Source organism: Agelaius tricolor, unplaced genomic scaffold, assembly GCF_023055355.1.
Source record: "Agelaius tricolor isolate 1412-34295 unplaced genomic scaffold, bAgeTri1.0.p SCAF_62, whole genome shotgun sequence".
Lineage (NCBI taxonomy): Eukaryota > Metazoa > Chordata > Aves > Passeriformes > Icteridae > Agelaius > Agelaius tricolor.
Genome location: NW_027269322.1, coordinates 124,204 through 147,480, shown reverse-complemented (window position 1 = coordinate 147,480; position 23,277 = coordinate 124,204). Strand labels below are relative to the sequence as shown.

The window sequence follows — 23,277 nt, the reverse complement described above, 5'->3', positions numbered from 1 at the left end:
CTTAGTAATAAAAATTAGCTTCTCTTTTTAATGACACTTGAACAGAACAAGCATAATATGCTTCTGTGAAACAAAATATTAAGCAGAACTACTCAAACTAAGAGGTTTATTTCTGTACAACAACTATAATCAGTACATTCACTGCTACCTCTACCATGGCATGGCTTGGTGGGAACAATGAGGATGAACTTACTTTGTGAATACTCCTCTCCCATTTGGGGGGGATACTCTTCATCCCAGTCAACAACATCATCATCTGTCAGCACAACAATGTGGCACTCCCTCTCCCCACTCTGGGCACTGGCTACCATTAATGGCAGAATCATTTCTTCCAGGTAAAACTCAAATTGCTTGCGAGCACCATCATTTGACAGTTCATGCATGAGAGCACCTAGGAGAAAATTTTAAGCATAGGCACATTTGAGAGCTTGGTAAAGAGATGAAGGCAGCAATAAGAAAGAGTAGATCTGTTTATCTTGTAGTATTACTGCAGACAGGTGTAAGGACACTTAGTCTATGAGCTTATGTAGGTTCAGACCTCGTTTGAATATTTACCAGCCTGTCCTGCAGATATTAACATAGTTTTGGGCACTTTGAGACCTCCTGAGCATTTCACTACTGCTAAATATTTGATAATTGTGCAAGGCTGCTCTGGTTTTCCTAAAAGAAACATCATTTAAGCCAGTTGCTGGGAGAGCAGAGCACACAACCCATGTTTCATAAGCAGCAGCTTAAACACAAAGCTTCTCAAAGCCCCCAGGGCAGGAGCTGCTAAATCCCTGCAAGGACAGAGAGCTCGGGCATGGGGCAGGGGGGGCCCTGCCAGGGAAGGCCCTGGGGTCCATTCCCAGCAGGAATGCCACAGGCTGGCCCTGCACTGCACACACAGGGAGAGCACAGCAACCAGAGGCACAGGCCAAGGCTTGGGCTGTGCTCAGGGCTGAGGCAGCTGGAGAGAACAGCACGAGCTGGGAATCCTGGAGCAGCCCACTCCACCAGCAAAGCTGTGCTACTGCCACCAGGGAGACAGCCCCATTCTCCTAAGCAAGGAGCTGAAAAATTATCCTCCCTGTCCTCTGCAAAAAAAGGTACCACTGAATGTTACTGTACCTGTACTGCAAATGCTATCATAGAGCTAAGTATTCCACAGGGTGACCACGGCACAGAATCAGATGCTGAAATATCAGACATCATTTTTCAAAGAACATAAATCCATTGCTTTTAAGGCTTTATTACATAAGAGATAAAAAGGGATGGATTTTATTCATGTAGTGCCAGCCATCTTCCTTATCTCAATAAAGGACATGATTTAGAATTAACACACACACACTTAAGTCAATTTGTATAATTCAAATTATTTTGATAAACTCTGTACTTACTCAGATCTCTGCATTTTATAGTACTATACTCAAAGGAGATACAGAGATAGTCACATGCTTCTCTCAGTTCAGGAATAGATATCCCATCAGGACAGCGTATCACCCCAGTCTTGTAGTAATCCTGCAGGAGGCACCAAGAAAAAGCACAATGCACAACATCCACCAACAGAAACGTTGCATCATTTCATTCATGATGCCTTCTCCACACAGAAAGCCCCCAAAATGTAAGATAGCAACAAATGTTAAACTTTGTGAATCTTCCTGTCCTCAAATTTATCAGTTTTCAGAGCTGCATTCAGAGCAGTGAGTTCTGGTTAAAAATGTTATTTAAGTGACAACTATTAATACTGATAATTTTGCTGTCTTTTATCTGTATTTCACTGAGCTCTACCCATTCCAAGGCTGCTGACAAAGCAGTCCAGCAGCTCTACTTCCTTGTGTGGATATTAAATAAGGGGCCATTTCCATCTCAGACTGAAGTTTGTTTGACTCCTGTTAGCCGCGTGAAGTTCACTTCCAGTATTCTGTTTCACCTAATTTCAGCTCTAGAAGGGCAGAATATACTTGAATTTGGTGATGCACAGGAATGCACAGGAAAAGGTGAACTGATTGCTGGTAGCAGTAATTTTTGGTTTCTTCTATGAGTTCCACTTTCTCTCTCCTTGACTGTCACATGTTCATGTCTAAGAAAAGGGGGTTCATAGCAAGCATCTTCCTCCCTCTACTAAACAATATAAAGAGCAGTATCTATGCCATCCACAAAATCTAGATATGCAAGTTGGGTTAAACCAAGAGGTTTTACTTCTTAACAGTGCTTGTCCTAACAGTATTTGCCCCTAAAAACTCACCAGAATAGCACGAAACACAGTAGAACCAATTCCTTCAGCAACTTCATACTCTCCTTTTTCATTGGGCCGTGTAAAGTTGTGTTCTCTGCCTGATCCAAACATCCTGCTCAAGAATGAAAGTAATTTGGGTTAGAATTCCTCACTATGGTTTTCTTGTTTGTAAATAAGAAAAATAAAATGCAAGAAATTGTACAGATACTGCAGGGGAAAAGCAGTGCATTCTGTTCAGTTGGGATTATGTTTTTCATCTCATGATCTGACGTGCCTTTTCTGACCACTCTACAAGAAATAATATTTAGAAAATCACAGCCTAACAGGATACAGGCTCAAGGCAAATAGTACATTCTTATTATAGCTACTTTTACCTCCCAAGCTGCTCCTGCTTACTGTCCTGCAGACTGGCATTGAGGGAAAGTGGGTTTATAAATAACCTGCGTGCTGGAGCACTATTTCTGTATCTTTATTAACCTACTTTTCAATTGGCAAAAGATAAAATAAGCTTGTTCCTTGAACCAATCCCAAAGGGAGAATAACTCAGCATCACACATGCACAAAAAATCCAGTGCATTATGTGGCACCACTTACTCTGAGGCTGGGCATGGAAAAGGAAACTATTTCATTGCTTCTTTTCAGCTGATACACTTCCAGTCTGTCTGGATATTTATATGTATGCGTGTATTGTACAATATTCAAGTGCTTTAAATCAATTATTTAATTCTATTGATTCTTACTTCCATTTATTTCTTTTGACAGTTTAGACAGAGAAGCATTTCTTGCTTTCTCTGTGACTCACCCAATTTTTCACAAAACAGGGATCCAAGGTACTATTTATCCCACATTGCAGTGATTTAAACAGAGCAGAAATTGTGTAATCACATTTATTACCTGTAATGTGGCAAGGAGATTTATATACATGTATTTCAAATATGATTATATCCTTGTGTGCTGTGAAATAGCTGTATTTTAATGAAAAAGCCAAATCCAAAGTGACACAGACAAACCTTTCTTTTCTTTCTTGAAGCAAGATTTTAAGTGGTGCCCTCTGCATTTGGACAATGCAAAACGAACCAGAATTTGAGCCAGTCAATTATGGAATCTTTTCCCACCAAGCAAACATGTTAAATATGTTGCTCATTATAGTTTCTACAGAAAACATTACAAATATATTGCAGACTTGCATTCAAGTGTTGATCATTTTGAGTATTCAGCCTCTCTGCTGAGTGGCTCAGGGCTGTTACACTGATTATTTGACATTTCAGAAGATAAATGGGCTGAGCTTGAACATTGTCAGGGTAGGCCCACTAAGCAAAATAAATTCCTTCAAGATTTTCCTCCTTGCTGTTTTGAAAGAGACTGTCTACACTCGCTGTTCCGCTTTGTTTTATGAAGCACCTAGCTTGAAAAATGAGGAAGAGTGAGGCAGATTGAACAGAGAAGCAATGCCCAGGAAGACAGAAAGAAATGGGAACATCATGAAATGGTAATTTATTTATCAGCTGTCATCTCTAGGTAATAGACATCTCTTGGCTTTCCTGCCAAAACCAGAGAACTTGCATTCAATTTTTACTTAAAGACATTTGTAAACTGGTAATATTTAACATTAGCAAGATCAGCTGCAGCCATGTGAGTCCAACAGCTATTCAAACAGTTTAAATATCCAGCTCTCTATAACACTTGGGGACTAAGGAAAAAACCAAAACCAAAAGAGATACAAACCTGCCCAACATTGTGTTAGGTTGTGCAGTGAAGATGGAAGGATCTACAACAAATCTGGTGTTGTCGACGATGAGCGTCACTCGCTCGGAAGTTCTGACATTCCGAGCTCCCTCTTTGCCATTTTCATACACAAACACCATTTCCCCACCAGCCTTGCAGCTGCCATCTGAGCTGGACTGGCTGCTGTTCCTGCTGCTGGTGCCCATGCTGACAACAGAACCATTGGGGGATGTCTTCTGGGGCCGGGGGCTGCTGGGCCGAGATGAACTGTGATCCTTCTCGCGATCTTCGGTGGAGATGAGGTGGAAGGAGACAAAACAAGAAATGAAATTAGAGATTGATAGGAGTCCTATGTAGCTTGTGTCCTTCTGGGCACAAAACACACCCGTTTGAGAAGTTAAGTACAAATTATTTTGGTTAAATCTACTCTGGTTAAAGAAATCTTCAAAAATAACTGCCCATTTATGAGATTCCAAAGTCTGCATCACCTAGACATCAAATCCACCTCACCCTCCCCAAAAGTCTTTACAAAGAAAATTTACTACTCTAGTACTGAAAAAGGAACTCAACATGACACAGAAGCCATTGCATCACAGTTGGTGCCACAGCTTAAAGAAACAAACCATATTTTGTCACTTAGAAAAATCCCTATTTCCTCTATTTCCAAATACCTGGACCCTACAGAGTAAAGGGGATGTTTTCAGTCAATTATCTATAAAAATTAGATTGTTCTTGTGATTTGAACTAATTAAGAGCATCATGTAGGAATACACACAGCAGACTGGAAAAAAAGTTATAGCCTATCAAAGAAGGGTATTCCCAGCTCAGGGCACATGTAAGAAATCTGTATGTTGTGCCATCAACAAATAACACTTTTTATTGTATTCCTTTAACAAAATAGTACTCAGTTTTGGAGAATTTTAGTCCTGCAATGGCAGAGATCTGCACACACCAGAATGATACTGTCTTGTTGGTGAAGTGACATTCCTGATGCATGGAGTGAGCTGAGACTCTGCTCTCTCGTGGGACGAGTCCCGAGATCTGTCACTGGATCTGCGCCTGTCCCTCGATCTCTCGTGTCCGCCACTGGCCCCATGCAGGCTCATTTTGGTGTAGTCGATTCCTTTAGCTACACGGGATGAGGTGCTGAAAGCAGAAATAAGGCACAACCTCAGCATTTCAAAGTTTCAGAGACATTACACAGCTAAATTTTCAAGGCATTCACACTCCATGGAGATGTTTCCAAGATTAGGATAATCCAGCTCCATTTTCTTTGTTGTACTCATGTTTGTATTTACAATTGCTTGGAACATTAAGTGGGCAGCAGGAATTACCTGTTTGCGGCTCTGTGATTTACAGAGACAGCATCTGCTCAGCTGAGCCTGCCTGTGAAGATGCATTCACACAAATATCTTTCAGAATGGGTAGGTCAAATATAAATGAGCATTTCATTTTGATTCTTACTGTTTAATTAAATGCTCTCATCAAAGAATGAAATTAGAAGTTAGGGATCTTTTTTTTTTTCCCAATGTAACCTATTTTGGCAAAAACCCTCTCAGGCCACAGGTTGAATTTACACTTCTCCTGCAACCTGCCCTTTGCAAAGGTAGTCAGTCTTAAATGAGGGGACACATCAAGACACACCAGACAAGAGTTTGTTCCTGCACATTCTGTTTTAAATTTTCACTTATTCTTAAAAAGAACAATAGTAAGCCATACAACCCAGACATGAACTATACTATCAAAGCCACAACCTACCAGCCTGTCAGTAAGAAGTAGCATATTTGTTCCAAACCAGCAAATTTAATATAATAGTTTAAGATGTTTTAGACTGTGATTAAGTTACATTACTCAATTAAAGATATCAATTACATTTTACAATTATTAAACCAACTACCAAAACTAATCAGTTTTGAGATCCCACAACTTGGGAAAATTCCCAAGGAATTTTCCTACTCATCCGAACTCATCCCCTATTCAGCAACAACCAAACGGAGGACAAAAAACTATCTAAAAATTAAAAATCAACATCCAACAGCTTTTGTTGAATTTACCAAAAATCCTTTTATCTCCTATTTATACTTTTTAAAAGAGACAAATTTATGTCTGGACAGCACAAACACGTCTGTGTCCTTGCATCCCACCAGAATTCCTAAAGCAGATCTTTACTGTTTACCTTTCAAGTGTGGGCATGACAACACTCTTTATTTATGGGTTTAACTGAAGAAATTCCTGAAACCTCAGGCAGAGGATAACACAGAGAGACACCTGCACAGCTACAAGCTCTGCCAGACAAAGCAGAGTCATGATTTCCCAGAGGAGGAACCTCAAGGCCCCACTTGCTTGCAGCCTGCAGATCCCATAACTCCTAGCAAGAGGCCTGAAATCATGACTGCAGGAATGCTGCAGGAGAACAGAGAGAGCTAAGAATGATGGCCTGCCTGAGACAAGCACAACCAATAGAAAAGCATTCACTGGACAAGCACACTGAGCAGTGTCCTCTTTTTAGGTTGCTTAGAAGTAATGATAAAAAAAAAAATCAAGGCTTTCTACTAGCATGAGATGTTGCAGTTTCAGGTTTCAGAGATTGATAAGAAAAGGAGCTTAACTGAGAACAAAAAGGCTGTGACAGATGAGTGTTTAGCACAAGGCAAGGAGTCAGAAATGTACCTCTCACTATGGCACATGAGCTTCTCCCTGCCCTGCTGGAACGAGGGCAGGATCTCCTGTTGACAAAGCACAAGTTTGGTGCAGAGGGAGTCTACTGCAATCCTGTTTTCTGCCAAGCTTAAAATATGCTGCAGTAAGAAATGCATCTTTGGGATGTGGAGTCAGCCAAAGGTCTATTGAATCAGGGAAAAGAACTGCAAGCCTTGCTTCTGGCTGAAAACGCTCAGATTTACAGTCCAAGAATAATGATCCAAGCACTTCCATTAAAAAGAAATTTCCTGAGGACTTCCAATGAAGTTCTGAAGGTATTAAAATTTATAACATTTCAGCACAGCTAACATGTCTCCTTACTTGTTTTACCTCTCTATTAGAGAAAGGCAAATTCTTTATTTTGAAAGTGAATTGTGCAAAAGTTTGCAAGAGTGAGATCTGCAAACCCTCAAACAAAGCCAAAAACAGTATCAACAATTTAGAAAAACCTTTGCACCTTTCCTTTGAGACAGATATACACATACATAATGTAACAATTTTAATAGATACAAAATATCCCCATAAATGATTAGAAACATGGATCACAGTCTCAAATTCAAGACCAAAGTCTAGCCCCATTTTAAACACGACAATATTCATTACTACCACAGCTAAACTTCCAAAAAATTGTGATTTTTTTTTTTTTAAAGAAGCTCTGTATCTCATCTGTGCATCTTTATATTTGCATGCTATGGTATAATCAAGGGTGCCACAAAGGCGGGTGTGTATGTGTGGAATACTCAAACACCTACGTAGCAGTCTGGTGACAAAACATCTCTGCAAATCCCAATAAAGCCTCATGTGACCAGGCCTCTGTTGAAGCACAGCTTTGATCCTAGACCTGATAACATTTCCAACCATGCTGTGAGAAAACAGAGTTTTGCAGGTGTTACATTTTATAGTATCAAAATGCATGACTCACAGTTTCTCAGCAACTAAAGAGCTCTATTTGCTTTAAATAAGGGAAACACGCTAGAAAATGAAACTGAACCACTGTAATGGGATGCAGGCTTATCACACATTTTGGCAGAGCAAACACAAATTCCCCTTTAACAGAGAAGGTAATTAAAATGTGATTCTTAATCCAGAAAACCATCTAAAGCCCCATTAGGCTCCAAGCAGTGAGTCAGAGTTGCCAGTGAAGCAGGGCAAACCCTAGTTAATAATCTCCTCCAGGAGCTGGCAAGAACAGGTGCTACAGGAAGCGCCACTGACTCAGCTTCCTCCGGAGCCGTGCCCCAAGGAAGGGCCATGGCAGGCACAGCTCTACCTCCCCGAATGCAACTGGGGCTGCTTCTGCTTTGCTGCCAGCAGCCAGCAAGCCTGGAGGAGAGGGGCAGTGCTCAGAGATTATCCATCCTGCTCCTGCTGCCAGCCACAGCCATCCCTGTGGAGCCTGGGCCATCAATTCAGCTCAGCACAGCACACTGGAGAGAGGTAGAGGCTGCCAGCTGGAGGAGGACACCATCCTTGAATAGTAAATCAACTGCTTCTGAAACAGACAGCCTGGTGGATGCAGGAAAGGCTGTGGATGTGTCTGTTCAGACTCCAGCAAGGCCTTTGACACTGTCTCCCACAGCACATTCCTGGGCTGGAACAGGAGCACTCTGTGCTGGGCTCAGAGAGTGATGGTGAATGGCGCTGCATCCAGCTGGCAGCCAGGCACCAGGGGTGTCCCTCAGGGCTCTGTGCTGGGGCCAGCTCTGTTCAATATTTTTATAGATGACATGGATGAGGGCATTGAGTCCTTCATTAGTAAATTTGCAGATGACACCAAGCAGGGAGCTTGTGTTGATCTATTGGAAGGAAGGAGGGCTCTGCAGAGAGACTTAGATTGGTTGGATGGATGGGCAGAGTCCAGCAGCATGAAGTTTAATAAGTCCAAGTGCTGAGTTCTTGGGGCCACAAAAATCCCCTACAAGGTTCCAAGATGGGGACAGTGTGGCTGGACAGTGCCCAGGCACAAAGGGACCTGGGGGTGCTGAACATGAGCCAGCAATGTGCCCTGGTGGCCAAGAAGGCCAATGGCTCCTGGCCTGCATTAGGAATGGTGTGGCCAGCAGGAGCAGGGAGTCAATTCTGCCCCTGTGCTCAGCACTGCTGAGGGCACGCCTTGAGTGCTGTGTCCAGTTCTGGCCCCCCAGTTTGGGAATGTTGAGATGCTCAAGCACATCCAGAGGAGGGCAACGAGGCTGGTGAGGGGCTTGGAACACAAGCCCTGTGAGGAATGTTTGAAGGAGCTGGGGTTGTTTAGCCTGGAGAAGAGGAGGCTCAGGGGTGACCTTATTGCTCTCTACACCTTCCTGAAGGGAGGCTGTAGACAGAGGGGGTTGGTCTCTACCACCAGGCAGCACCAACAGAACCAGAGGACAAAGTCTCAAGCTACATCAGGGAAAGTACAGGTTGGATATTAGGAAAAAATTTTTCACCAAAAGAATAATAAAGCACTGGAATGCTCTTCCCAGGGAGGTGGTAGAATCACCATCTCTGGGTGTGTTTAAAAAAAGACTGGACATGGCACTTGGTGCCATGTCTCTGGTTGAGGTGTTAGGGCACAGGTTGGACTCGATGATCTTAGAGGTCTCTTCCAACCTCATTATTCTGTGAGCCTGTGAATCTTCATTCATCTTAGTAAGAGCCATCTAAAATGTCAGTCTTTAATCTCATCACTGTTGAGTCACAGGTCACAAAAACCAGTTCTTTGATCTGTTGGATATGCAGCCAACAAACCTGAGGTTCCATGTGTTTAACAGCATGAGGGCTCGGATCAATGCTACCCTTAAATACAACTTTGCTCTACAATGAACAAGAAAACTAACATGAGCTTAAATCTGAACAAAGACAAAATATAGAGGTGGAGCTTAGCATGTCAAAATAGACAGGCATATCATTGGCTTTACCCTGTGATACCTGACCAGAAAAGCTCTGTCCCTGAGCTGCTCTATTGTTACTCTGAAAAAGGAGCTCATTTGTGGCCAGTATATATGAAAGAAGACCTGTGACTTTTATTTTCCTGTAAAGAAGCTTTAGAAGAAGTTGCAAGTGTTCAAAGAAAAAGGAAGACATCAGAACTACCAAATAATTTTGATCTATTTGATAGAAGGACTTGGTCACCTCCTCTCCTCTTCTCCCCCTCTAACAAAGCCAGTGGGTCAGAGGCTGTTTCTGCAGGGAGCACACAAAGCCTTCACTGCACACCAGCAAGGTGAGGGACTAAGGACACACCTGGTCCCAGTGAGGAAGGCATGACAAATTGGCATTTACTGGGAGTTTCACAGCTGTGCTGCTGCAGCTTCCTTCCCATCTACACCAGTGGAGGTGGGATGGGCCAAAGCAGAGCTGCCCCGTTTGAAGAAGAGGCAGACAGCAACTCCTGTGCTCCACAGAAGCACCACACAGACCAGACACACCACCAGGACTCCTCCAACAGCAGTGGAACACTGCAAGTTCCAAGTGCCAGGGAGCCATGGCTGCCAGGCTGTATTCACCCCAGATCTCAGCCACAGCACCCAGTGGAGCCTGCACAGAGCCTGACTTCAAGCCTCCAAGAAAGAGACCTGAAGCTGCAAGGACCATCTCACCCTGAAAGGAAGTGTTGGCAAAGCCAGCTTTCGATGGATTCCTCAGCTGATGACCAGCACCTGCACTCTGGGCTGGGGAAGCCATAAGGCACTGCCCCAACCCATAAGCAGAATTTTCTCCTGCGTGCTGAAGGACACATTGCATTTAATTTAAAAGTGTAAGAGAGGAAAAAGAACAAAGAAAACACCATTTTAAACCCTCATCCCTTCATTCACTAAAGCTGGAAAAAGCCCCACATATGTAAGGCCACCTAGTACCCAAAAGTTAATGAAAGGAAGAACATCCTGCTTTATCAATTACTTTTCTACAGGGAAAAAAAGAAACAAACCCCCCCCCACTCTCCCCAATAAACAAACCCAAACCAAAACAAATAAACAATCTCATGAATATTCATGTCTTTTGGCAATATTCACAAATTCAATACTCATTTTTCCCTGGTTTCAAAGGAACATTGGAACATGTGCACTACACCCATTCAAGAACTTTAAGGCAGTCATAGAAATTATTTCAGTCATAGAAATTATTTAATTTAATTAAATTCCCTTCAGACAGGGATCAAGGAAGCTCTGTCTTTGTAAGGGAATGAGGCATTTTCTTTAAAAGCAGTTGCCTCATGAAGAAAACCAGATAAACTCAAGGTTTTATTTAAGCAAATCTATTTAATATGATGTGAAGGAGGGAAAAAAAAGTACCATGAAAATGGCAACTTGTCATACTGGTAATGCTTCCTATTTTTGTAGTTAAGGGAAGAGCTGTTTTTAAAAAATGTAAATGCTCTTCAATTTAATGATGCTTTGGAGTCATCTGTGGAAGGAGAGCTTCAGTTTGTCTTTATACATAACAACAGATTGCTTTGAATATATTACTAATTATTAGAAGAAGTCATTAGACTGAATTAATTCTACTGCCAAAACAATTAGCTTGTACTCCAACATAAAAGCTCCATGTGCATCCTACTGAATACTGCCAATAAATATACTTGTTTTATACAAGCAGCTCGTGTCTACACAGAATTATGGTGCTTAACCAATATATTTATTACTCCCAAACCCACCCTAAAACCTTAAATAAATGAAAAGAACATAGCAGTGGAAAATTAACCCAGACTTTTACCATTTCTCCCCGCCCTCCATCTATTTCTAAAACTTATATTAACTCACCTTAAAATATAAACTTAGATCCATCCTTTTCTAGGGTGATTCTCATAATCAACACTTGTAGAATCAGGCTATAGAGCTTTATCTGTGCACTAAGTTACAGCTGCCATGCTCCGAGGCTTTAGAAGAAATCCCTTCTGCTCATCCTGCCAGGACTTACACAACGACAGTGCTTATGTCCCTCTTCCTCCCCCTCAAGCCTGTTCTTTGTCAGCAGACATTTCAATTGACCTGTGCACACAAAGGACAGTACTCTGCCTTTTCCTCATTCTTCTCCTGAATAATGCCCACACGTTATTCCTGTTAACAAATACGCACCTTCCTCTCGTGTCTATCAGGGAGGAAACACAGAAGCATGGGAACAATTTTGGAATCAGAGCACAAAGGAATTCCGTTCCTTCCAAAAAGGCAGTTTTGAAATCCAGATCAGCATCCTTTGGCATTACTTATTAAGTTCAGCATATTTGATATTTCCATCATATTTCTTCAGTAGCCCACGGCACCGTCAGCGAGCCTTACTTTTCCCTCCATCACATCCGCTGGGGGATGAGCGGCCGCAGCTCTCACCCAGCCCGTGAAGCGCACTGAGCGCGGCGCGCTGCCCGCGGAGCGGGATGGTGGCGGAGCCTGACTCAGCCGTGCGTGCTGCGCGTTTGGCTGACGTGTGACCCCGCAGCTCCGCGGGCCCGCAGCCATTGGGCCGCCGCTGGCACCGGGCACGGAGGGAGGCAGCGCCGGCTGCCGCAGCTATTCCGGACCCGCATCGGCCCCACAGCAGAGCCACGGCAGCCCCGGGCACGCTCCGGCTGCTCCCGCAGCGTCTGCCTGCGTTCACACTGAGAATGAATGCACCTGACACTCAGGTCATCAGCGCCTACAGCAAGGGCCTTTCCACAACGAAACTGCACCACCTCCATTTTCAACTACAGGCGCCCCTCTTCCAGAAAGTTTAAGCTAGGGAAATATTACTCTCCTTTGAAATAACTTAAACATCGTTAGTGTGAAAAATGCATGTATTTTATGATTGCATTTTCGCAAATATTGAAATGAATATTATATGTGTTGTGTTAGAAAGTGATGCTGTATTAATTCTCTTAAGTAGTGTGGTAAATATAGTTTTAGGTTATAAAAAAAGTTAAAATAGAAACTATGCTATGTAAGATACTTTTTTTACAGAAAGGACTCACAGTGAGATAGCAGCCACAGGACACCTGAATCTTTCAGAGAAAGAGAATTTATTGCCCCATTAGCAGGAGAAATGAACTTCTTCCCGCCTCGAAGGCGCTGTTAAGATTTGGAGGAAGAAACTGACACTGCTCAGACGGAATCCTGTGTTTGAATGGAATTTATGCATCGTGTATGAGGTGTATGGATATACAACAGGCTGTTGCTTTTAAGGGTTAATCCTCTGTTAACGTGGGTCCTTTTTCGGGCTCGTGCTTCCCAGAAAAAGATACCCAGACTGTCTGTAACCCTTTGTTTCTATTGTCTCATATTGTCCTAATTCAAATTGTCCAAATTATTATTACTCTAATTGTATTACTATTTTTATAACCATTTTATTACTATTAAACTTTTAAAATTTTAAAAACAAGTGATTGGCGTTTTTCACAATTAGTATATAATTATATTAATGTGTACATTTACTGATCAGAAATCATTGTGCATTTTCACATCAACAGGTCATCAAGGTGAGCCCACCAAGCACAAAAAGCAACACAGCAAATAAATACTCAAGTCCGTAAAATTTTCTAAAGATTTTTTGGCAGGATGAGACACTAGGCACTATGAGACAGCTTTCTTTAAATGATTCTTTTTAGAATGTCTGCAGGCTGTTTTAAGGAGTCAAAACACACTGGAGGAATAGCTTAAAAGTAAGTCCTACAATAAATAACAATCAAGATGTTGTAGGGTGGAAATTAAAACACGATGCAAGCTGAAGAAATGAGGACGATTGTTCAGCAAATGACTGCTGTAATAAAGAGGGAAGTCAGTAGGAAAAACAAGAGACTTGTGATTAGAAAGGCAGGAGAACATCAGCACTCCAGGCTGAAGAGTCAGTTCTTCACACATGGAAGGAAGATTTCTGCTCATACAATTTCAATTACCCGAACCAGTGAATTTTCTCCTGGTTTTAGGGTCTTGTGATGGTTCACACAAGCACCCTCCCCATGCCCCAGGGGAAGAATAACCATCAACCTTGTAAGCCCGTTCTTCCCTTCAATATAAGCCAAGGAAGACATGTCTATGAAAAGCATGCTGGAAAAGCTGCATGAAAAGCATGCTGGAAAAACCTCTCTCAGGCACTTTCTGCCTCTGATAGAAAAGTCCCCCAGCAGCAAGAGAAAGTACCCCGGTTCCCTAAATGGAGTCTCTTCTCCACAGCAGAATTAGGATGTGTTTTCTTCTTTACTCCTACATCAGGCAGAAAAAACACGCCATGGATGGATTGGCTCCCAAATCCCACAAAACCACACCTCAGGACAGGACATGCACCCATGAAAATCTTACGGAGACCTAGCCCAGAAACCACATTGACTTGGGGCTCCATGGAAGGAAGCCCTCAGAAAGAATTCTCAATGCTTAATTTGGGGGCTGCCACGGGATCTTCCTTCAGCTCAATGCAGAAACTCTGTCAACACTTTCCACCCTCAAAATTCTTTAATATTCACATAATTCTGGTCTTCAGTGGGTTCTCTCAGCCATGAGTAATGTACTTCTTAGTAATGCTGTTCCATTTCAGGAAAGGATCTCATGAGCAGAGTGTTCAGTTGCCAAAGGGATTTCTTAAAGCAGCAAGGACTTAACCTTTAGGAGGGAACACATTCACACCTTATGACTTCTACCAAGCTCCCAAACACAAGACTTTCATAAAAGAATGTTATACCAATTTCTGCTGCATTTTCAACATGGAAGTTAAATAAAAATCAAACTAAGAAACTCAGAGCAATATTATCCACCTTAGACCTGGAAAGGGCCTCCATTTATTAAAAAACAGCTTTAGAAGATCAAAAGAACTGGGACCAAACACAAACTACGTAGCCATTACAGTTTCCATTCTCAGAGGTACAAACAATGAAGTGTTGTCCATAAAAAAATTCTAGTTCTGAGCATAATCACCTCTAAAGTGTTTTGTGTCCCAATTAAATGTGCCAAAGTCCACCACAAATAATATCTGACACCATTTGGGAAAGGCAATTTGGGTGCTGAAGAAGTTCAGGAGGATTTAGTGTGTGCTTTAGCCCTGGAAGTCGCTAGGTTTCCCTTCTCAGCAGTGTCGATAAGCTGTCATTGCAGACATGAAGGATGTCAAAAGGGAAATCAAAAGCCCAGTCCTCACAACTCTAAGATCACTCACTATACATTGGGTACCTTGCAGAAGATGAACAGAATGGTGTTTTTGAAAGCTCTCACTGAGTGCAGCCCATTTTTCTGAATTCCAAGACCAGCTCTCCCCAGCCCACCTCAGTTTCTCCTGAGGGCTTTCCATCCTGGTGCCTACAAAGCCTTGATGAGGAGATTTTGATCTGCCAGTGCCAGGCTGCAATTAGGCATGTTTGCAGAGACTGAAAGCAGGTGATGCACAGTATGACCTGAGCCCCTGGTAAATCAGGCCTCATTATTTTCATGCCATGCCTTGTGCAGGCCTGCCCCATGCTGAAAAATATTCAACTGCAGAAATCACAGGAAGAGAAATAAAACCCGTCCCACAGTGGAAAACAGATTATACATTCTGATATCCTTCCACAGATGAGAAAGGAACTCTTCTGGTGATGCTTCATGTACTTTACAAAATGCTGAGACACGTGGTACTTCCATTCACAACCCATGAATGCATCTTCCCAGCAGGCATAAACAATATTGGGGGAAAAAATCCCAGCATTTAGCATCTGCACAAAAACTTCTCATCTATTTACAAGATTTAAAAAGCAACTGAAGATTTTCCAAGATCCAAGAGTCATGGCAACAGAATCAAAGCAGAATCACATTTTGTTCATAAATGCAGTAGTGCAGGCAAGACTTTGGATCTAATAATATCTAAACAGAATGAACAAATAAGAAACTGTCAAAAGGGACTAAAACAGAAGCAGACTTAGAAAAATCCAGGACAAATCTTGAGGAGGCAAATTTAAGCCAAAGGTTTTTCACTGCAACTCTAGAAAAAGCACTCAGTGCAAGAGAATTAGAATTAAAGTCTTCCAACAAAAAAAATTCCAATGCTATAGAGAAATCACAAGTATGTAACTAATAACTGATGAAAATTAGAATAAAAAGTACAGAAAAGCAACATCTAATAATGAAATTAATTCAGAGACCATTTATTTAAACCTTCACCACTATTAATTCAATGTATGGTTCCTGAACATTTTCTTCCATCTTATTCAGGTACTTAAATAAAAAGCATCTGCAAGAATTTTCTGTGACAGCTTAGACAAACAAGACTGTTTGTATGATTATTTAGTCATCTCTAACACCCTATAAATTCATCCTGACAGGCTCTGCAGATTTATACCAGGGATCATATGCATTATATTTTTAGTCCTAATTTTCCACATCTCTCCCTTCTGAATTTTCTATTCCATTGCCCATCTCAGAACAAGTAAGAAACAGGAAGAGAGAAAACAACAGTACAACGTGGCAGGTTTATAAAACTGGACACTCACTAAACTAGAAAGAACAGGATATAATGCTGACCTGTACAAGGATTCAATCCATTCCCCTTTGGACAGTTCTGCCCCTTGTCCTTGGCCCCAAACAGACCCGTGGCTTTCCTTGCTGCCACACAAGCCCTACACACAGGGCTGCTCACAGCCCTAGATTATGTTTTCTATGAGTCAAGAAAATTATCTAAGCTATTTTAAGAATGTTAAGGCTGAAGGATTAAACACTCCAAAGCACCAAGAAGTGACAAGCTAAGAATCTATCTCCTATATTGCTCATTTGTTGAGATTATTTATTACAAAGCTCTTATTTCACCATTATGTTTTCCAAACCAGAAATATTCTCTTTCGTGATGATAACAAAGTGTATTTTGAGTAAGACAAACAAGACTGGAGTACTCAAACCTTTTAACATAACAGTTCTAGTTATACTATTACAATTTGTGCTTCCAGATGCATTTTTCCCCTCACACTGTATTTTTCACATAGACTTTCACTTGTCTGGATGAAAAAGTCTCAAGTCAGAAACTACAGTAATATGTCCATATTCAACCACACAAAATCCAATTATTTTGTTCAGGCTTTTGAATAAAGTACACCATTTTCCAATAATTAGATTCTCTGAAGTAATCCAGTGTCTCAAAGGAATAAGGTAACAAAATATTTATCCTTTTTTATCCCTTATTCCATTACAATGTCAAACTATTATTTAGATTCTCATTCTCAAAGACTTCCACAACCACTTTATTTGGGGAAAAAATTTAAATGATCAGATGTTAGCTTGAGTACTATATCCCTAGCATACAGTTTCCATAAAAATGCTGTTCAGCATTGGAAATAAATTGTGTTTTGCCAGAAATATGTCCAATAGCTGCAATTATCTTTGAGGCATAGACTTCCTACCTTTTGATGTGTGACCCTTGAATTCAGATTGCATGAAAAGATCAACAGTAGCTTTTCTGAAAAGCACAGGCCATGGATGTCCTTGAGTTAACTCCTACCTGCATGAAATAATCTTTGCAGAAAGCTGCAGAGCTTTTTATTGAAACATTTCTCCAACATAGATAATCCACCCCAGACCACACACGGTCAGACATGTGTCCTGTTCCTCTGGGTTGGATTTACCCAGCTGCAGCTCCCAGCTACCACACTTTTATTTCAAACTTGCCTGCTGACTGCAGCTCATCACCCTCATTTCTGTGACTGATCAAGAAGTCATTCTTTTACCTTTGGGTTCCTCCCTGTCTCAAAGATACTCAGTAGCTTCTGGACCTTCAGGGAAGCTGTTGATTAGAGGCAATTCTGAACTGCTGACACCAGACTTGCAGTAACTCCACTGCCCACATGTTGCTGGAGACTTGTGATCCGCGCTCTCCCTGCCGTGGCAGCGCCATGTCCTTGACAGGTGACAAACACAGCCATGTCCTTGGCAGGAGACAAGCCAGGCTTGTGTCCGTGCCTCCCTGCTGATTGGGTCACACAGAGCACCTGGGGGTTTGCAGGTGTCAGACCCCTCAGACCTCGCTGCCCCTTTCAGTTTCCAACAGCCCCATCACGGCTCATCTGTCCCGGAACAGCTTCAGGTTCTATTCCAGATCCCCGGTCACCACCTGGACTGGGCCCAGCAGGAACTGTGGGGGCACTGCCCAGCCCTCACTCCACACAAAGCCCATGCCACCCACCCTGCTCACTGCCGAGGCTGGGCCACCCTGCAATCCTAAAAACAGAGCTGCAGCAGCCACCCCCAGACACCAGCACCTGAATAAAAACATCAGCTGCAGAAAGCTACACTCCTCAAACCTTCCCTGAGTAAAAATCATCAGCTGCTTAAAGCTACACTCCTCAAACCTTCCCTGAACAAAAACATCAGCTGCATAAAGCCACACGCCACAAACCTACCCTGAATAAAAATATCAGCCCTATAAAGCTACACCCCACAAACCTACCCTGAGTAAAAAAATCAGGTGTATAAAGCTACACCCCACAAACCTACCCTGACCTGAAGCACCAGCCACCCTCCTCGGGTCTGCCTTAACCACTCCATTATTCACAGCATAGGCCTCTAATTTACATGGGTCTCCCTGTGAGCCTTTTAATTACTGCTGCATTCTTTTGTCCTGCCCTCTTGAATTTCTCACAATCATTCAAGAATTAATGGCAGGAAAATAACCCACAGTATTAATTGCCTAGAGAATACTTTGGACAACACTTGAGTCCAGTTTATCTGCATCTATACCAGTAAAATGTGAAATGAGTTGCTGGTATTGAATATGCTCCTTAGCTCTTTCCCTATCATCTTGCCAGTAGGAAAGCTTGAATAACTAACAATTTTAGCTCATTTACAGAGACATTTCAGTTATATTTAGCACTTCTAAAAGGGCAAAGTACTTGAAAGATACACACTTATTTGGATGCTTAAATATCTTTCCAGCAATATGTTTCTTCTCATGCATTTGCAAGGTGACTAACTGCTTTGCTTAGTTCATTTTTGAACACTGTACACTGGAAAAACACTAATTAATTTCATCATTTTGTCAAATCAAGAAGCATTTAAAAAAAACATTCTTACTGTGAGGGATGCAGGCAAAAGCAAGATATGACACAGAGCTTAACAAAGAAAGTGCTACAGAGAGTGATACTGGCATGCAAGCAGCTATTAGTTCTCACCATGGACTAGTTGCACATATTTTTAGGGATGTAACTCCTAGCAAGCACACCCAAAAAATTCATATATTTAATCACTCAACCAGTGTTTTGATATGCACACAAGGCATTTAGGTTTGCTTTTTTTTTGGGTTTTTTTTTTTTTAAGGACTAAAATGCAACCCATGGCAAAACAAATCTAAGCACAGATTGGGGAAGCTGACAAATCAGGTCAGAAAACACCTTTTAAAATAGTTAAGAAGCATTCTTTGAAGAAGAATTACAACGTTTATGACAGGACTTGCCACAACCAGATACAGTAGCCTTTAGGATGGACTTTGAGTGTAGTTTTTGAGATGCAATAGATGGGACACAGCACCTACCTTGAATGTTTACAAAGTTTACGAGGTCTATTATGCAATTTCCGATCCCAATTCTCTGGATCACTGGAGTTACTGTCATAAGGATGAGGCCGTCCTGCCATTCCACTGCCAGCTTCCTCACACTACTGCTCTGAAAAGCACACATGCAGCACTCACAACCTACATTAAGAGAGCAGTGTTTACCTTTAAGTAATGCCACACAGGAAAAAAAAGTCAGACATGCAGAATTTAGTGTTGTTAGGTTTTGATTTTGTTAATGCAGATTACAGAAAAACAGGATACACTGAAGCAGAAATTGCGTGACAATAATATTTTACACGTTTTGCTGATACCTGCACTAAAAAGAGTATTTTGTTATAAAAAAATATAGTTCTATAAATGCTGGCAGGCAAATTCAATTTTGCAACAATTAAATTCACTGTGTCCAAACAGAAAAGTCACTGGTTATAAAACACAAGACAAACATATCATGATTTTCTTTCAAATGTATAAAGTTAATTCAAAGGAGGATCCCAAGCGGAGAACAGAGACCAACAGTTTTACAATTTGAATGGCTGACCAAGAGGAAAACAGAATTAACATTTACATCTGAGTCCTCACTACAAAATGGAATTAACAGCAATCCTTAGAGACACTCGATGTGGTCCAGTTTCACTGACTTTTGCAGAGAAGTCACAAAAACTTAATACAAATAGATATAATAACCACCCTTCCTCAAGTGGGGTCTGATGTTATGTTCAACTCCCTTCAGAATTCTCTCCTAGCTCAAACCACCCTGTGACTGTCAGCAGAGACAGCCAATCTCCACAGACTGGTGTTCAATCATAGCTCCAAGTGACGCTTGTGGCAACAGAGCTGGAGAATTCAGAACGACCTGGTTACAAAAACTATAAAGCAGCCACAAGTGAGCAGCTGGTGATTGCATAACATCTGGAAAAAAATGAATTACAGATAGATAAACCCTCCTAGTAATGGGAAGTCTATTATGTTTCTTTACAATTTTAAGCTACATATTGTAGAAACATTGTCTCTCTACCTCACCCCACCCTTACATACTTGTATTACAGTCAATAAAACTTCTCCCACGTGGAAGTGAGTCCCAAAGCAACTGAGATCTCTTTAAAACAAAGTTACTTCTCAAATAAAGTGTCCTTTAAGTCATGGAAAATAAAATAGCTCTCCTGGCAAATATAGATTCTCCTAGCTAAATTTAGACCCAAAAGTTTTTATTACAGGGGAAGAAGAGAACAAGCTTCTTAAAAATGTTGGTTGAATCCAAGTTTTGCCTTCATGTTCAGTTTTACCCAAGCAAACAGGTTTAATACAAAGTATACAGTCTCCACCACAGGGTTGGGTCTTTTTCCTGTTACAGCTTCTATAATTAAATGCACTTTGATGGGAAGACTCCTATGGTCAGGTGTCCATATAGAGTCAGGAAGAGGAAAAAACATTTTATTTAAAATTACAGGAAATACTCAACTTTCTCATTAAAAAAAATTTAAAAACCCTGATAAGCATTTCATTGTGTATTACCTGGAAAGTCAGGTTAGCAAAGCACAGTCAATATGTGAGGATATTACACAGAGAAGGTTGTAGGATCTGCAAACATTTATCAGGAGAAACAAGGAGAAACCTACAACCTGTGTCAGAACAGAAGAAGGGTTATTAAGGAGACCAGGGGAAGGGAGGCTGCTTTCTAAACCCAGGAGCTGTGCTTCCCAGCTGGGGTGCAACACCAGGCACAGGAGCCCGGGGAGAATAAAGACACTTTGTATCCTGAGCTGAAACAAAGTGTGTTCATTAGCTGGGGCCTCTGCGGGCAGGTACACAGCGAGCCCGGCTGCCCATGGCAACAGCAGCCCGCGCACACCGAGCCAGGAGCAGCAATGAACGGCAGGGACAGCCCGGCTCCCGCTGCGCCATCGCCCACCTCTGCCGGCCCTGCTCCCACTCCAGCCTTCGCCACAGCACCACTGCAGCTCGTGGAGCATCCCACGCTCCTTCACAAGCTTTCCTTTCTTTCCACAAACCCTCTCTTCCCTTTCAAACCATCTGAGAGCTTTAGAGACACCTCACCCTCTCAGGTACACGCCAAAGCAGGTGCCAAAGAGGCACCCAGAACCTAGTTCTGATTCTCTGCATAGAGGCCAATATTTGAATTTAGCTTTCGTACTCAGAAGATGTGCAAAAGCAGCTGTTTTTATGAGAACTGCAGCTGAAAGGCCAATTTAAAGCGACTTCCTTAAATTGTCTCACACTCTCTGCCTTGTCCCCTTCTTTCTTACAATGAAAGTTCAACAGGAAGATGCAGGTCCACACACACTTCAAGGCAAAAGCCTGTTCAGAGCAGGATCAGCTCCTCCACGTGCTTTGCTCTGCAGCTCCACGCTGAAGCCCTCACAAACAAGAGATGCCAGACAGAAACAAACAGATGGAACTGCTTCCCATGAACAGCAGCACTCCCAGCACACAGGGAACCCCAGCAGTGCCACTGATGAAGTGCCAGGCTGGCACCCAGCTCAGAACCAGGGCACACTAATGGAAAGAAGGGAAACAATCCGAAGTGTCCAAAGCTACAGCTCGTGAAACTTCTTGTCTAGCTCCAAGCATGTCACACTATGAACATGTTCCCTCCATCCTCCACTCCAAGGCCCTCAGCAATTAACACTACTATAAAAAACAATTTGCTGTAACACAGCCAATTTTTTCTCCTTGACCACTGCTGATAGTGCTTTTGTGCAGATTATAAATAAATGTACTTCTCAATTTTAAGTTTTAACAAACCTTTAGACTAAAGACTATAAGCAAAGAACTCTTTTGTTTTGCTCTGTTGAAAAGAGTCTCTTTCTCCAATTAGAAAATGCTGTATAAACTCTGAAGTAACTAACCAGTCATCCTGATTAATATTTAAACACTTCTGCAAACCCACTTTTTCCTGCAGCAAAAAATAATGTTTCAGCTGTGGTTTGTTTTTTGGGGTTTTTTGGCACGGATTCACAAGGCAGGCAATAAACAAAGCATGTTTTGAGGAACATTCTGACCTTGTGTACAAGAAAAATCCAAAAACAATCCCTGCAAGAGTACCTGGCCCCAAATACTATTTTAAACCTTCCATGAAAACAAGGAACCACATCTGAAATGCTGGTGAAGGTGAAAAGGCACTGGGAGCACACGAAATAAAGAATCAAATCCAAATACCCTCAGCAGATCACACAACACTGGCCTACTGGCCAAAGTGGTTGACATTCTGATTAGCTAATTAGTAATTCTCCAGGTGTAAAGAATGATTTCATACCCTTCTGCAGAAAGCAAATACTCCAGAGAATCATCACAGGGAATAATAGGAAATCAGGAAGCAGACTTTAATTTTCAAAGCTTTCAGCACAGACAGCTAGAACACTTCAGATTTACTAACATCAACTTGAAGCCAGAATCATCACTAATTTATGAAAGTTGCAGGCTACTGAAATACAAGGGAATTGTAAAGACTCAGTGGGTTTGACAAGTGAAAGGTCAATCTGGTAGAGCCACCCCAGACATTGCAAAGTACACTAATTAAGGTGTTTACAGCACTACTTAAGGAGCTCATGAAAGGATGGGTCATACACTAATTTGTGATAGATGTTGGACAGATTATTTTTAATAATACTTAGAGCATATTCAGTTCTGTGCCATGACCAGATAGAATGCACAAAGGTTGCTGAGCAGATCAAGCGAGATTCAGCCATCAGGTGCTGGACAGAAGTGGACATGCACTTCTGAGAGATGCAGGACTTGCATTTTTCAAGGCACTGCAGGCCAGGAGGGGGAAGAGAATGCTCTCTGGAAATCTTTCAGCAAAGAGGTAAAGCTTATCAAAACCAACATTAATGCATTTCCAGCCAGCCAGTCACTATGTAATTGCTGAGGATACCTGTAGGCTGCAAAAATCTGGAGTCTTACTAAAAATGATGATTACAGTACCCTGCAATTTTGAGGCAGAGAGCCAAGATGTCTTCTGGCCACCAGCTCATCAGGTAGAACAAAGATCTGATGGCTCCTGCTGTCAGTACTGAGGAAAACATTCAAATAACTACCATGTAATCTACCAAACTACCAATAACTACCAAATAACTACTTCAGGCATCTACTCAGCTCTGAGCTTTGGTCAGAAGCATTTCCAAAAGCAGGACAGGTTTCAGAAGTTCCTCTGCTCTAACCTGCTCCCT

The 23,277-nt window shown here is 41.9% G+C and overlaps 1 protein-coding gene across 9 annotated transcripts in view; it reads right to left on the bottom strand.

Moving 5' to 3' along the window:
- The window catches only part of BTBD10 (BTB domain containing 10), a 29,737-nt gene that overhangs the window by 3,406 nt on the left and 3,054 nt on the right, over nucleotides 1–23,277 (bottom strand). For 3 of the 9 annotated variants that reach the window (XM_071456621.1, XM_071456620.1, XM_071456619.1), the window contains 6 exons: nucleotides 19,070–19,228; nucleotides 4,896–5,089; nucleotides 3,944–4,229; nucleotides 2,228–2,330; nucleotides 1,380–1,500; nucleotides 194–391 (listed from right to left, as the gene is read on the bottom strand). In XM_071456621.1, the coding sequence (XP_071312722.1) occupies nucleotides 194–391; nucleotides 1,380–1,500; nucleotides 2,228–2,330; nucleotides 3,944–4,229; nucleotides 4,896–5,089; nucleotides 19,070–19,170 (1,003 nt within the window). In that variant the 5' untranslated portion in view covers nucleotides 19,171–19,228. Of the gene's footprint in view, nucleotides 1–193; nucleotides 392–1,379; nucleotides 1,501–2,227; nucleotides 2,331–3,943; nucleotides 4,230–4,895; nucleotides 5,090–11,385; nucleotides 11,407–11,700; nucleotides 12,083–19,069; nucleotides 19,229–23,277 lie in introns of those variants that run through there. The other 6 variants (XM_071456618.1, XM_071456624.1, XM_071456622.1 and 3 more) reach the window with 5 other exon arrangements.